The 15,229-nt window shown below is 39.6% G+C and overlaps 1 protein-coding gene across 1 annotated transcript in view; it reads right to left on the bottom strand.

Moving 5' to 3' along the window:
* Positions 1-13,909: 13,909 nt before the first annotated feature.
* Positions 13,910-15,229, bottom strand: part of NUP205 (nucleoporin 205) — a 78,168-nt gene continuing 76,848 nt past the window's right edge. Inside the window, exon 43 of the mRNA XM_036905534.2 lies at positions 13,910-14,262. Coding sequence (XP_036761429.2) covers positions 14,110-14,262 — 153 coding nt within the window. The 3' untranslated portion in view covers positions 13,910-14,109. The remainder of the gene's footprint in view (positions 14,263-15,229) is intronic.

Here is a 15,229-nt window from a genome sequence, read left to right as displayed (position 1 = left end):
AATTAACTCAAAACAAATCAATACCTAAATGTAAGAGTCAAAGCTATGAAACTCTTAGATGAACACACAGGAGTCAACCTTCATGACCTTCGGGTAGGCAATGGTTTCTTAGATATGACACCAAAAGCACAAGTGACAAAAAAAGATACACTGGACTTTATCAAAATTACAAATGTTTGTGTGTCAAAAAACACCACCAAAAAAGTAAAAAGACAACCTACAAATGGAATAAAATATTTTGCAAATCATTTATTTAGTGAGGAATTTGTATTTGGAATATATATAAAGAATTCTTATGACTGAATAATAAAAAAGACAACCCAATTTAAAAATGAACCAAGGATGGAATGGACATTTTTCCAAAGAAGATCTATATGGTCAAAAAGCACACGAAATGATGCTCAATATCACTCATTAGTCATTAAGGAAATGCAAATGAAAACCACAACGAGATGCCACATCACACCCACTGAGGGATGACTTTTATCAAAAAGATGGACACGTGTAGGCAAGGACGTGGAGAAACCGGAAGCTTCACACACTGCTGGCGGGAATGTAAAACAGTACAACTGCTTTGAAAACGATCTGGCAATTCCTCAGAAAGTTGAGTGCAGAGTTACACATGATGCAGCAATTCCACTTTAAGGCATATACCCGAGGGAACTGAAACATACAGCCACACAAATACTCGTACATAGATGTTCACAGCAAGGTTATCTGTAATAGTGAAAAAGTGAAAACAACCCAAATGCCTGTGAACTGGTGAATGGACTAACAAAATGTGGTTTATCCATATAATGTAGTATTACTTAGCCATAAAAAGGAATGAGATACTGATTCATGTTATAACACACATGACCCTTGAAAATGTTATGCTAAGTGAGAGGCAGTCAGAAAAGACATGTATTGCATGATTCCACTTAAAAGAAATGTCCAGAATAGGTAAATCAATAGAAACACTAAAAAAATTAATGCTTGTCCAGGATTGGGGTAGAGGAGAACGGGGAATGAATGCTAATGGGTATAGGGTTTAATTTTGAGAGCAGGAAATACTAGATACAAAATTAGATGGCAGTGATAGTTACACAACTCTGAGAACATATTAAAAAAACACTAATTTCTTCTATGCTTTAAATGGGTGAATTGTATGATGTGAATTATATCTTAAAACGCTAAGAAAATCAGTAATATCTGGTAAAATATCAGCTATATAGGTGAAAAAATCCAAGACAACTTCAAGGTTTCCAGACTGGAGAAGTGTTTAAAAAGAATGGAAATAAATGTCAGTGAAAAAAAATGAGGACTACTCACATAAATGGTTGGCTTTATATATGCGAGCTCCACAGAAAATGTGAGTGGACTCTTTTTATCTAAGGACACATGAGCAAGTTAGTCACCATATTGCAGAAACATAAAAAAAAACCACTAAGGCTTAAAAAGAAGATAGCTAAGTCCAAAGCAATTTGACTCTTGTCATTTGCTGCTCAACTCCCATTCCCAACAAAAAACTATGTGTGTACATCAACAAATAAAGCTACAGTTTTATCTAGGCATGGCTCCTGGCAATAACCAGGGTGAACGCTACCTGGCAGTCTAAAGTATGACTCATCAGATACATTTTCAGAAAGCACACACCCAAGCCCAAGTTATGACAGAATCTGAACCACCTGATATTTACTGACAAGGGTTTAAGAAATCTAAAAATAATCTCATTTTACTTAGCAAATATAGCTACCACTGGACAGTACAAGGATACCTAAAAATATTTTATAGTCTTAGGTGAAAAAAACTATACACTGATATATCAAAGGCACACATTATCTCTAACATTAATAAAAGATAAATTGATAATTTTATTTCCCAATTTTAGTCTATGTAACTACAGAAGCTGTCAGAAGACCTCTGTTCCAAGGTGGCAGGAAAAAAAATTCAACCTTTTTCGTTCCTTAATCTTTAAACACTTAAGACTTGGTGTGGAGAAATTATCACATGTGTTTAATTTAACAACTGCTTCAAGTAATAAAAAACTCCACATTCTGAACATTAAAACCAAAATCGGCTGAGGATATAACCTATATCCCTCCTACTACCACCACAGAGAAGTGTATTTTTAAGTTGTCAGCCTGGTTCTATAGTCAATAATTTTCCTTATAGAATGAAAAAAGGAAAAAAAAGAGCTGTTAATTCTTCAACTAGTCAGTAATTAAATAGGGACATTCATGAAAAGGCTAGTGACACTGGAAAGAGGTGCATCAGGAAGAACTAGTTTACTGTTCTCAGAGAAGCTGATTCAAATATTCAAATGCCTTATGAATGAGAGTAATAATCAGACAAAAGTGGAATATCTAATTAAATAAATGAAATCAATCATAAAGTATTGACTAAGTGCCATGTGCTTGGAAATCTAAGTATAAAGTATATTACTTCTTTTCGTGGAATTAATTCTGGAAAGAATTACTTGAAGTTGCAGTGAATAAAACACAGCCTATCACCAAATGATGGTGTGAATGGGCCACACAGTTGGAATGCATTGTGTAATTCATGTTAACATATTAAAGGAAAAAAAAATCATCAGATCACCAGATGGGGAAATAGCATAAAACTCAACAGCCAATCACAATAACCTCTTAATGAACTAGAAATAGAAGAGAATTTCCTTAACCTGTTTGAAAGTATCAGGAACAAAAACATACTAAAAACAAAAAACATAAAACATACTAAAACCTGAGAAGCATTTCCACTAAAGGCAGAAATGAAACTAGGATATCCACTCTCACTACTTCTACTGCAAGTTCTCACTTGAGAGAGAGAGAGAGATAAAAATTAGAAAAAAACAGAAAAACTGTTATTTTTGCCTTCACTAGAGATATGACTGCCTTCACAGTATTGCCTTCACTGATACACTTCCAAGTGAATCTACAAACTATTGGCGCTGAAGGCAAGACTGCTAGATACAAAATCAATACAACAAAATTATTAACATTTCTATACATAAGTAACAAATTAGCAAATGTAATTTTAAAAAGGATGCCTGCCAATAACAAAAAAGTACCTAAATGTAAAAAACAAAGTGTGAGACCATTACTGAGAAGATAGTAAAAACAGTGATGAAAAGCAGGTAAAACCTAAATAATGGGGAGATGGGTCATTATAGAGTAAAGATATCAGTAGCTTAAAGTTATCAAGAAGGTTCATGGGAAAAGATGCGAGTTGGTCTGTTAAAAGTAGTTGGGAAGGCAAAAGGGAGGAGAAAGGGAACACCACCTGGGAAGGTATGAAGACAAGAAGATCCACAGGTTCGTATGGATCGGTCAGGTAGTCTACCAATTTAAAACAGAGGATATGTTGAAGGACAGTGGTAAAGGAAAATGGGGTCAGATTAGCAAACCTTAAAAATCAAAGTGGTTAGTTACTATTTGATGTGGAAGGACATAGGCACCATTGACAGCTGCTGAGTATAAAACTAAGGCAATTAATCCTGGATGATTAATCTGCAGCTGCAAGAGGACAGAACCAAGGGCTTCTAGGGAAGAACAGAACTAGAGGCAAGAGCCTTGCTTTTCTACGGCTGATCAGACTACACTGGGAGAGCCATGTTTCAAAAAGGATTCAAAAGCTAGCATATTCAAAGAAGGGTATCCAGCTTGAAATAATGAAGAATGGATGGGAGAAGTACAGATGTTTAAAGAAAAGAATGGAGGTGTTGGAGGGAATAGAGGTACCAAAATAATGTTCTTCAAATATGTCAAGGGTGGTTATGTGGAATACATGCTCTTTAGCAACAAGACGCAGAAGTAGGTAAGGAGATATTTATCAAAAATGAGAGCAGTCACCTGAGACAGGAGTGAGCCTACTGTAGGTGGAAGTGTGGAACGTAAACCGGTGCCCCATTAGGAGCGCAGACTGAAGCATCAGCATGTTGGACTAGAGAGCCTACAATAATTCATCCAACTGAAAACCTACATTTCTACACCAGCTAGGCCAAGAGTGGAGTAAAAAGATCTGCTCTACAAACCTGGCAATGGGAAAATAAAGACAAATCTTTTAAAAGTGAGTAAAGAATCGATGTCTTAAAACAATAGTTAACATTTACTAAATGATTACTACATGCAAGGTAGTATTCCAACTCTCCTTCATGAATTAACTGATGCTCTTCACAGCCTTATAAATATAATGCAGGCATTACTATTGCCCAGTGTATGTTAGGGAAACTGAGGGATGGAGCCGTTAAGTAACTTGCCCAAGATTACATAGCAGGTAAATATATGTGCCAGGTCTAGCAGCTAAATGATATGGAGAATGAAGGAGAGAAATAAACATTATTATGTCAATATTTCAAACTTGAGAAAGCCAGGGCACAAAGAAAGAAGTCAGATGTGAGGCATCAGGGTTGCAGGGTGGGAAAGGGAAGAGACAATGAGTCCAGAACAGAGTTTGAGAGCACAGTAAGAGATGCTCAGGAGGCAGGTGATGACAGTGAACTGGAACTCAGAGCAAAGGACTCAAAGTACTTTTGGAAGCTGTCAGCAAAGAGGTGAAAGTGATGGCATGACAAGAAAAACTCCCTAAGGTCAGGTTTGGAAAGAAGAGCAGAGAGTCAAGGACTGAGCCTTGAGAAATATGCAGTAACCCAAAGAAGAGAAAAGGAGCCAGCGCAAACAGGCAAGATTCCACGGGGCCATTTCCCAACTGGTGCCCCCAAACACCGATCCCCTCAGCCTTCAGAGGGGCCAGCGCCACATTTGGTCCCCTTCACTCTGTGCAGGTTCTTCCATAAAAATAAATCCAGGTATCATAATGTGAAAGAACATCAGAAAGTATCGACAGGTGGGATCCAAAAGCCAAGGGAGGAGGTATTAAAGAGGAGGTGATTCAGACTACCAAGCGCTGCCACTTCAAGAGGTAAGCAAGGCAACACATGACGCCAGGAACACCACCACAGGCAGTGTACACAAAACCCCCAGCAGTGCCCGCCACATCAGGCTGCCCTTCAAAACTTCAAGTTTCCTTACAACAACTGTCACAGAACCATACTGCAATCAAAGAAGCTATGACAATAAAAGGAAGGGGCAACGAGGCAGCAAGACCACAGGAAGATGTTTTCGAGATTGGGATGATGGATGAGTATTTAATCCGAGGAGGAATGAACAATGAAGCAAATACATTAGCGGCACATCCTGCACAGTGGTGTTCAAATAGTGTTCCAGGAAATGATAAGGGCAGGAAACATCTTGGAGGGTTCCAAAATGCATGATGACTGTGCACATGTTTAACCTGTGACTGTCCCTTCACTTCCACAACTGTTCCCATCAACTACCTTGAGAGTAAACTAATCCCCATTTCTAAGAAACTAGAGTTCACCTGGTATCTTGTAAAAGAGATTGAAAATTTTGAGTCTTACTGTTATTAAGTACTTTAATGTATTAACTCATTTTTAATCCTCACAACAAAACCATGAGGTAAGTTCCCATTTTCAGATGTCAAACTGAAGCACACAGAATTTTTTTTAAATCTGCCCAAGTACCCACATCTTAGAAACAATGGAACTAGGGTTCAAACCCAGGAGTCTGACCTCTAGGGTGGTAGGACATGAAGGCTGGTCATGGGTTAAAAGCAAGAGGCGGCCTTCAGGATCTTTTACTTCTACCCACATTGTTTTATTTAAAAAAGGCTAAAATCAAAGAGAAAGACTTGCCCAAGCTCACAGAGTTAGTGAATCATTTGACAGAAGTAGAACCGAGATGAAAATAATACTATCCACTTCTTTCAACAGATGCAGTGAAGAGGGTCGGAGAACAGAAGGCAAGAGAACATCCATGTTCCAGCTACTTCTGAGCTAGGAACTTAATGAAAGACTTCAGCATCTCTCCTTAAAATGGTGAGAATTCTGAATTCTCAAATCAGTCACATCTTTATTTATGAACAGCAAAAAAGCTTATTCCAAACCAGAGAAACTCACTTGGCTAAAGCACTTATAAAGTTAAGTACAACTCAATCAATGTCCTCCTGGATTATGGATGAACTACAGGTGTAGTAGGAGGCTCAATTACATCACCTTACACTTCGGGGTTGATACTGTTTTTAACATGTTTCCTACGACTACAGTAATTATTTCTACCGACTCTTAACGTTCATACCTAGTTAGGACACTAGAGAAACTTCCAGAGACAGAGCAGCCCCTGCCTTCGTTGGGCAGATTATGTCAAGGATACCTCTTTTGGCCTACGGATTTGAAAACCAATTACCATCTCAAAGAGGGACAGAAGGAGCACTTTTTCTTTTTTAATCTCCTTGATAAATAATGTAACATTTGGGAAAGCATCCCGTTCCCAGAACACTCAATTTGCATTGGCCACCTGGAAGATATTAAAATACCTGCCTCTTACCAGAGATTCGAAAGCATCAAGTTTTGATGGCACAAAAACCTGGAAGACAGACTTCAATTTGCAAATTTGATTAGCAGGGTCTCTTGAAATCTTCAGCGGGCACTTGAAATACATGAGCTTTGCCAGAAAACCAGTTTTAACTCAAGAGCCATGACACATAATTTATTTTATGGTAATACTCATTTTCTCCCAAAACGAGCATTTTGGAAAAGTTACTTGTACACCAGGGTCTGACTCATGCGAGCAGTCGGTTATCCTCAAAGTCTGGAAGCTATGGGGTCCGACGAGGACTCCCCACGCCTTTGACTCCGACGTTGCGTTTCCGCGCCTCGTGAGGAGGCTTACTAATTCAAGAGTTTATTCCTGGCCCTCCCTGTTCCCCTACGTTCTCAGACACCACCCAGCAGGGCTCTAAGTCGCGGATGGGTCTGCGTCTAGGTCGGGGCAGGGGGCAAGAGGCGACGCCAAGAACGGTCACAAAGAACCCAGAAGCCTTAATACGTGCCTCAACAACGCACGGCACAGAAGCGGCTTTGAAAAGGCATGCTCGCTCGGACACCTCAAAGTTTTAGGGACTTGAATGGCTGCAGAAAAACTACTGGCAAAGGGTTTGAGCGAGGCAGAAACAAACCCCGCGGCCCACCACGTGAGGCGACCGGCGGGCACGCGCGCGGCGGGTACCGCGGGACCCACGCCCAGGCTTTCCGGCCCAGGCCGGCTCGGCGGCGTCCGGAGCCCCCGAGGGCCCGGGGCCAAGGCCCGGCCCGCTCCTCGGCAGCTCCACTCACCAAGAACTGGAGCATGTTGTCGACAAGAGGGAACGAAGGGTGTCACCGCCGTGGGCCGGTCCCAGCCTGCCTCCGCGGGGGCGAGGGGCGGAGCCCGCCGTCGACTTCCGGGGCACGCCCCGCCCCAGCCGCGCCTCACCCCGCCCCAGCCAAACCTCGCCCGGAAGCCCCTCGCGGCGCCCGGGCGCCCCCTTGGGGAGCTCTCCGGGACTACCGCCCAAACTGGCCGAAGGCGAGAAGGCGAGAATCAAGTCCCGTCTTCCGCCCAGCTGGACAGCTTTGAACATTCAGATTTCAGAAGCCCTGTCCTCAAGCCAGAAGTAAACCTGGGTTGGGGCCCCGAAGTCTGTATTTATTAGCCAACGATTCTGATGCACAGCCAGGCTTAGGCCTCCCTGACCTAGAAGGTCTGAGTAAAGCAGCTGTTCCCATCCCTAGGAGCAAAGAATCACATGTGCTTTTGCAGCACGCTTTACCTGAGCCCCGCGCAGGAATCTATGGAAGGGGAGACGGGTTGTATTTTTCAGAAGTTCCACAGGTACGCTACGTAACCTGCATCGTGCACCTATAATAGAAGTTAGGTGCTTCAGTAGTTAAGATGGAGGCATTTGCAGTCTGGAACAGCTTGATCCAGTTGCTGACTGCCTTGCACTTCTGGCAGCCATGAACAAGTTACCTAACCTTTACCTAACCTCTCTGAAGTTAATTTTCCTTATCTGTAAATGGGGTTAACACCAAGTCCCATGTTGAATTGTTGCAGCGATCGGATGTCACGTGCGTGGTGCGCACAGTGAGCTCTGGAGGACCTCTCCTGGCCCTCTCTCCACGCAGAGCTACCCCATCACACTGAGGGATGCCTCCTGCTACTGAGCTTCAAATCCCTCAACAACCTCTATCAACACACTCACCTAAAAAAGCAAGACCACCCTTTTTTCTTTGCTCTCCTCAATTCACCTTTACCTGCTATTTAGTAGAACTCTTGCTTCTGAATGATAACCAAATCCTATTAGCTTAAACCACACGGGAGTGTATGATAGAGATACAGTGGACAACTGGGGAACAGGAACGCAATCAGGATTTAAACAGCATTTTTCTCTCTATTTCTGCTTTCCTCCATACATCTGCATTGTTCTCTTTGCCTAACGGTTTTTTCTCTGTTTTCCAGAATACGGCCATTGTAACTTGACTCACTAAATATTCCAATCAGTAGAAAGACTGGGTCACCCTTTCCTTACCATTTTCAAATACCTGGTGAAAAATGCTGACTGGTCAAGCTGGTGTTAGGTGCTCCCTGATCAATTACAACTAGAGGGGGCAGGGTCTCTTCGAACTAAAACGATTGCCAAGAGGGAAGAGATGCTGGTAAATGGCTGTAACATTCTATTTTCCAACATGTATAGGTTCAAATTTGATTGTCTTCACAAGTGCTTCTCAAACTTTAATGTGCATTCAAATCATCTGGGAATCCCATTGAACTGCAGATCATGACCCATCTCCAGGGCCCAGACTTTACACCCTTCATAAAAATTCATCAAAATTTTTATTAACAGCAGACCTAAATATAAAATACAAAACTGTAAAACTCTTAGGAGATAACATAGGAGAAAACCTAGATGGCCTTGGGTATGGTTGTTGCCTTTTTAGATGCAACACCACACATGCGATCCATGAATGAAATAATTGATAAGCTGGACTTCATTGAAATTAAAAACTTCTCTGCAAAAAATGGTATCGAGAGAGTCTGAAGACAAGCCACAGACTGGGGGAAAATATTTGCAGAGGATGCATCTGATAAAGGACTATTATCCAAAATATACAAAGAACTCTTAAAATGCAACAATAAGAAAACAACCTGAATAAAAAAGGGCTGAAAATCTTACACTTTACCAAAGAAGACATACAGATGTCAAATGAAAACATGTTCCACATCATGTCATCAGGGAAATGCCAATCAAAACGAGTTACCACTACACACCAATTAGAATAGCCAAAGTCCAGAACATAGAAAACACCAAATGCTGACACAGATGTAAAGCAGTTAAGAACTCTCACACATTGCTGGTAGGAATGCAAAAGGGTATAGCCACTTTGGAAGACCGTTTGGCAGCTTCGTACAAAACTAAACATATTTTTACCACATGATTTACCCACAGGAGCTGAAACCTTAGGTCCACACAAAAACTTGGACAAGGATGTTTATAGCAGGTGTGCTCATAATTGCCAAAACTTGGAAACAACCAAGATGTCCTTCAGTAGGTGAGTGGATAGACTTAAATGCATATTATCAAGTGAAAGAAGCAAATCTGAAACCTTACATACTGTACAATTTCAATATATGGGATTCTGGAAAAGGCAAAAGCTATGGAAAGAATAAAAAGATCACTGGGGGCAGAGAGGAGAGGAAGAAATGAATAGGCAGGGTGCAGAGGCTTTTTAGGGCAGTGAAAATACTCTCTGTATTACAGTGATGGATATATGTCATCATCATACATTTGTCCAAAACCCATACAACATGCAACAAGAGTGAGCCCTAGGGTAAAAACCACAGGCTTTGGGGCATTGTGTCAATGTAAAATAATCCTTGGTAAAAATGTACCCCCTGGTGACTGATGCAGATAATGGAGAGGCTGTGGGTGTGGAGACAAGGGGCATATAGGAACCTCTGTATCTTCCTCAATTTTGTTGTAAATCTAAAACTGGCTGAAAAAAAATTAAGTATTTGGGGAAAAAAGTAGGACAATTAAAACTGTTGTTGATGGTGTGAACAAACAGGAACTTTCACCCCATGGGTAGGAGTAAATTGGTACAACTACTAAGGAAAATACTGCAATGTCTAGTGAAATTAAAGCTCTTCTATCTCCAACTCAGGATTTCCATTTCTAGTTTCGTGATCCAGAGAAGACCTCTTATGTCACGTGTCTCATCCAAGGAGACAACAGGTATAATTATCATCGTAGCACTGTTTGTAGTAGCACAACGGTGAGAATTTAAATGTATACCAGTCCACCAATAATAGAATGCATAAATTAGCATATTCGTGTACTGTAATACTACTATTCAATACTTACAATAAATGAGCACGAGGAACTATCAAAAACACAATGTTAAATGAAAAAAAGCCACCTACAAATTGCTCCATAGTATGATGACACACACACACCAAGATGATCAACCTGTAAAATTAATGTGAATACACAAATATGTAGTGGAAGTATAAAAAGTGACTGGCAGGGAAGGGTTGGGATGAGTGGGTGGGGAGGGGGAGCAGGAGGGGCAAAGATGAGCAATGAATTCCTGACAATGGTCACCTCTGGGAGGGAAACAGGAATGGGATTAGAGTTCACAGTTGACATCTGCCTCAATTGTACCTACCACATTGTATCTCCCTTAAAAAAAATACTATTAATTGAAAAATTTGATCAATTTAGGTGTGTGACGTGAAGAGTGGGAATCTGGTTATATTATACTGATTATATTACTTGTATGATCAAAACAGTATAGAATCTAAAAAATTGGAATGAGTAAAAGCAGTGGTTGGTTGAAAGGGTCTTTTTTGAAACTAGATAGAGTAGCAACCCACAGATTACTTATTCATTATAATGGCATAAAGATAACCTTTACACTGGAGATGTGTGTCAAACACTACCATAATCAAGTGACTCAACTTCATATAATGGGACAAACTCTTATGTCCCTCCTGACACATGCTAAGGCATAGTATCCACTGTAGAACTGTAGTGTTCTTGTCAAAAATGTTTAACGTCAATCTAATTTTTTAAAACAATTCTGGGACCATTTTCCAAAACAGCTAAAAATGTTATATAAAAGACTCCTCTCCCAAAAAAGGGAGGGGGACTGTTTCAGAATAAAGGAGACTAAAGAGACAACTAAATGTAATGTACGATTGATTAAATCCTGAGTAAAACAAAAAGTCCTAGGAGAACATTTTTCGGGCAACTGAGGAAATCTGAACGTGGACTATTAGAAATTTTATTTTATTTTATTGTCAAATGTCTTTAAGTCTGATAATGGTATTTTGGTCATGAAGGAAATATCCTTGATTTTACTTGCTGAAATATTATGGATCAAGTGTCATGATGTCCACAAGTTACTTTTAACTAGTTAAGGAAGAAAACCAGTATATATATATATATATATACACATAAAAAAAGAGATAGAACAAATGCACAAAATGTTAAGACTCAGTGAAGCTGGTGAAAGGCATGTGGATTCACTGTACTTTCAACCGTTGCAAAACTTTGAAGATTCAAATTTTTTCAAAGTAGGGAAAACAAAGTATTGGTGCACATAGTGTGTGTGGGATCACGGGGAAGACAGTGCACCTCAGAGAAGACAAATAGGAACTCTGTGGCATCTTCACTGATGGACAGTGACTGCTATGGAGTATGGGGGAGACTCGATAATATGGGTGAGTGTAGTAGCAACCACATTGTTTTTCATGTGAAACCTTTATGAGAATGTTTTCAATGAGAAGCAATCAATGATACCTTAATTTTTTAAAAATGCTTTGGTTCTGTGTCCCAGGCTCTTTTCTGATTATTTCTGGGTTCATGCCTGTGTTCCAGAAGATTGCCATATGCTGGCCCACAAAGCAGCAGTCATTACTACATTCCGGACTCACTCGTTTACTCATCCACACCCCTCTGAGACTTCTATTTATTAACAGGATGCTTTCCAGTTACAGCTGCAGAGTAATGTTTATAAGTAGTGGGCAGTAAATTAATTTCAGAATATAATGATGACAAAGGTTTTAAATGATGCTTTTAAAAGCCATGGAAATTTTATTATATTTTTTAAAAAGCAACACTACAGTATTGTTTTAATTTGCAACTGCTGATGCTGCATGAGAGTCAAGACTCCCTTCTCAATACTCACTCCTATATATTAGACTGCTCAGTTGGTGATCAGACAGGGAAAAAGGGACTTTCAGATGATGCAGCCACTTAAACAAATACAGTTGTGGTGATTGTTTAAATTCTTTTGCCCTAATTGTAGCCTTTATATTAATTATATGAAAAATATATGCAGATAATTGAGAAATTTCACTATCATTTCTAAGGAATAAATGCAAATTATTGTATTGCAATTTACATAAAGAAAAAAATTTTAGGGAAGAGATGGCTTGACTTTTTGACACGGTTCTATAATACACTAATATGGAACTGAACTTAGTCCACTCTACCCCATGGGGTAACCCTGAGTACCACAGACATGTAGTGCATATACAAAGAGAAAAAAATTAAAATTTCCAGACTGCCTTTAATTTAGCATTCAGAATTATATCCCTAGTAGTAGTAACTGTTAGGCAGGAAAATAGATATGAGTGCAGTAGAGAGAGAATTAAGGCCAGTAAAGTCCACTACAAGGACTCAACAAGTTAACCAGTTAAAACTAGAAACCCAGAAAAGATTTAGAGTTAATCAGTTAATCAGTTAAAGCTCAAAAGGTCAGGAGCAACTTGGCCTGGAATGTTGAAATACTCCCCAGATAAAGAAAAGTATCTCAGCACAGCCCATGTCTTCACTGTGTCAATTAGATCATGACACTGTAAGATTTACTTCAGCCTGCTAAAAGGTCCAGCTTATTTTTTTTAATTTTACCTATATGCTGTTTTTCCTCCTCTAATCCCTAATCAAGTAATCTGCAACCTGGGCAAAAGATAAGCACCATGGTTAATTTAGCAAACAAGCCCAGCCATAAACAGCATAGCAAAAACAGAAAGAATTCCACCTTAAAGCTAAAGATTGCACTTTAAAACCCAGGAAGTTAAAAAGTAAGATTCTTAACATATTCTTTAGCAAACTGACAATAACTCAGCCCACACTGGGGACAAGGGAAGTGGGCTTGATTGATATGCTCCCAGGCAGAAGATGCTATCCTAAAGGAATCAGAGCAGTAGATTTCTTGTGTTAAGCTGATTTTGCAGAATTACCTGAAGAACTGGTAAGAGACTTAATGTCTCATGCTCCCAGGCAGAAGATGCTATCCTAAAGGAATCAGAGCAGTAGATTTCTTGTGTTAAGCTGATTTTGCAGAATTACCTGAAGAACTGGTAAGAGACTTAATGTCTCATCAAAGATAAACATCTTGATTAGCACACATAATATGGGGTGGGGAGGCACGGGGAAGGCAGTATAGCACAGAGAAGACAAGCAGTGACTCTATAGCATCTTATTATGCTGATGGACAGTGATTGTAACAAGGTATATGGTGGGGACTGGATAAGAGGGGAGAATGCAGTAACCACAATGTTGCTCATGTGAAACCTGAGGATAAGATTGTATATCAATGATACCTTAATAAAAAAAAAAAAGATAAACATTTTGAGACCACTTAACAAGTCCATACCCCTAGCCCTTTGTCACATTCCTGAAAAATCCTTAAAAGGGGGAACCCCCAACTTTTCAGGGCGCCCCACTCTGAGGTCACCCGCACTTTCTAAGAGCATAACCTTGTTGCCTTAAGATTTTGTCCCAAATTTTCAAGGTGCCTCTCCTCCGTGAGGTCACCTGCACGTCTTCTCTTTAAGAACTTCAAATAAAACTTACTCTACTTCACTGCTGTGTCTCTGTCCTTCAATTCTTTGTTGCGGTGGGGACAAGAGCCAAGGAAAATAAACAATGCCCCCCTAACACATTCACTGTGGAAAGTTTATCTGTTGGATTCCCAACAATGTTGACCATCTTCTAGATTAACTGCAAAAGACAAACCATGTTTGTTTGTTTTTTTAAAAAGTATTTATTTTTTATTAGTAGGGATAGAATCCAGGCAAAGAAGTTTACAGAAAAGATGTCCATATATAAAGAAAGAAATAGCAAAATATTTTTTGGTCATAATTTAGAAATAATTCATCTATAAAAAGGAGACATTTTCCCCAGTTCATCTCCTCCCTGGAAGAATATAAGCATGGGCTTTCAGCTCCGTGATATCCTCATTAGGCCTCGGATACGTCTGACAAGAGCTTGTATGAAACTGTAGCGAGATCGAACTTTTGAATATAGTCCTTCAATGTCCAGAAGTTTCTTTTGTAGTGATTCTCCAAAAGTGTTGATGGCGTCAGCCTGAAGCTAGATGTAACAAAGATGACATTTCATTATTAAAACTGCAGCCTCAAATACTTCTTTTATTCTGTCTTCCAATTTTAAATACCTTGGAATTTTTGAAATGTAGTCCTTTCTCATATACTAAACTAAACATTCACATTTTCCATCCTAACATTATATTAGTAGGATACTGTTTTTCCCTCTTTCCAATTCTTATATTAATGTGTAAATTTTAAATTTGCTTTAAAAAGCAACAACTATTGATGCTGCTACTGATATATGGATATATGCACAAAAACATTTCCTGAAGGGCCACATAAGAAGTTATTAAGAGTGGGTGCCTTTTGGGGAAACAGCAATTATAGAAAGAACAAGAATATTTGTATGCTTTACCTTTTGAAATACATGAAAGGGGGAGGGGATCTGGCATACCTTTTAGACTTCATATGCATGAGTTAAGATGGCTCTTTAGTATTATGCTGAAATGCTAAAATTAAGTAAAAAACCAGATGAATCTGTCTGCCTGTGGTTTTACATTAAGATCAAAACAAAGAATGAGCTTTTCTTCTATCTTTGTAACAGACCAGTCTAATGAAACAGAAATAGTCATTGATTCAACATATATTAAACATCTGCCAGAAGATCTATTTTTGGCTAATTCTGCACATGGTCTCACTTAGATTAACATTAGCCTCCCTAGATAAGCCAAGCCAAAAAAATGAAGTGTCATAAAGTCACTAGGGGACAAATTAGTCAGGGCTTGAATAAGAGGCTGTTATCATGACATCTGGCTAAGCCGGGTCTGGAGGATGCTGTACTAGGCCTCTCTTTCTGCAGTAAGGCCCAAACTTCAGCTCTAGGAAAGGCAGCAACCAAGAGGGATGAGGGAAGAGTAGAGGCTTTATCAAATCACGGCTAAAGATATTCAGATGCCGAGCAGCAGATCTAGCTGTAATTCATTTTCCCTAACATCATGCACTTGATAACTGCT

The sequence above is a fragment of the Manis pentadactyla genome, chromosome 7, assembly GCF_030020395.1.
Source record: "Manis pentadactyla isolate mManPen7 chromosome 7, mManPen7.hap1, whole genome shotgun sequence".
NCBI classification, from domain to species: Eukaryota; Metazoa; Chordata; class Mammalia; order Pholidota; family Manidae; genus Manis; species Manis pentadactyla.
This window is presented reverse-complemented; position numbering and strand designations above follow the sequence as displayed.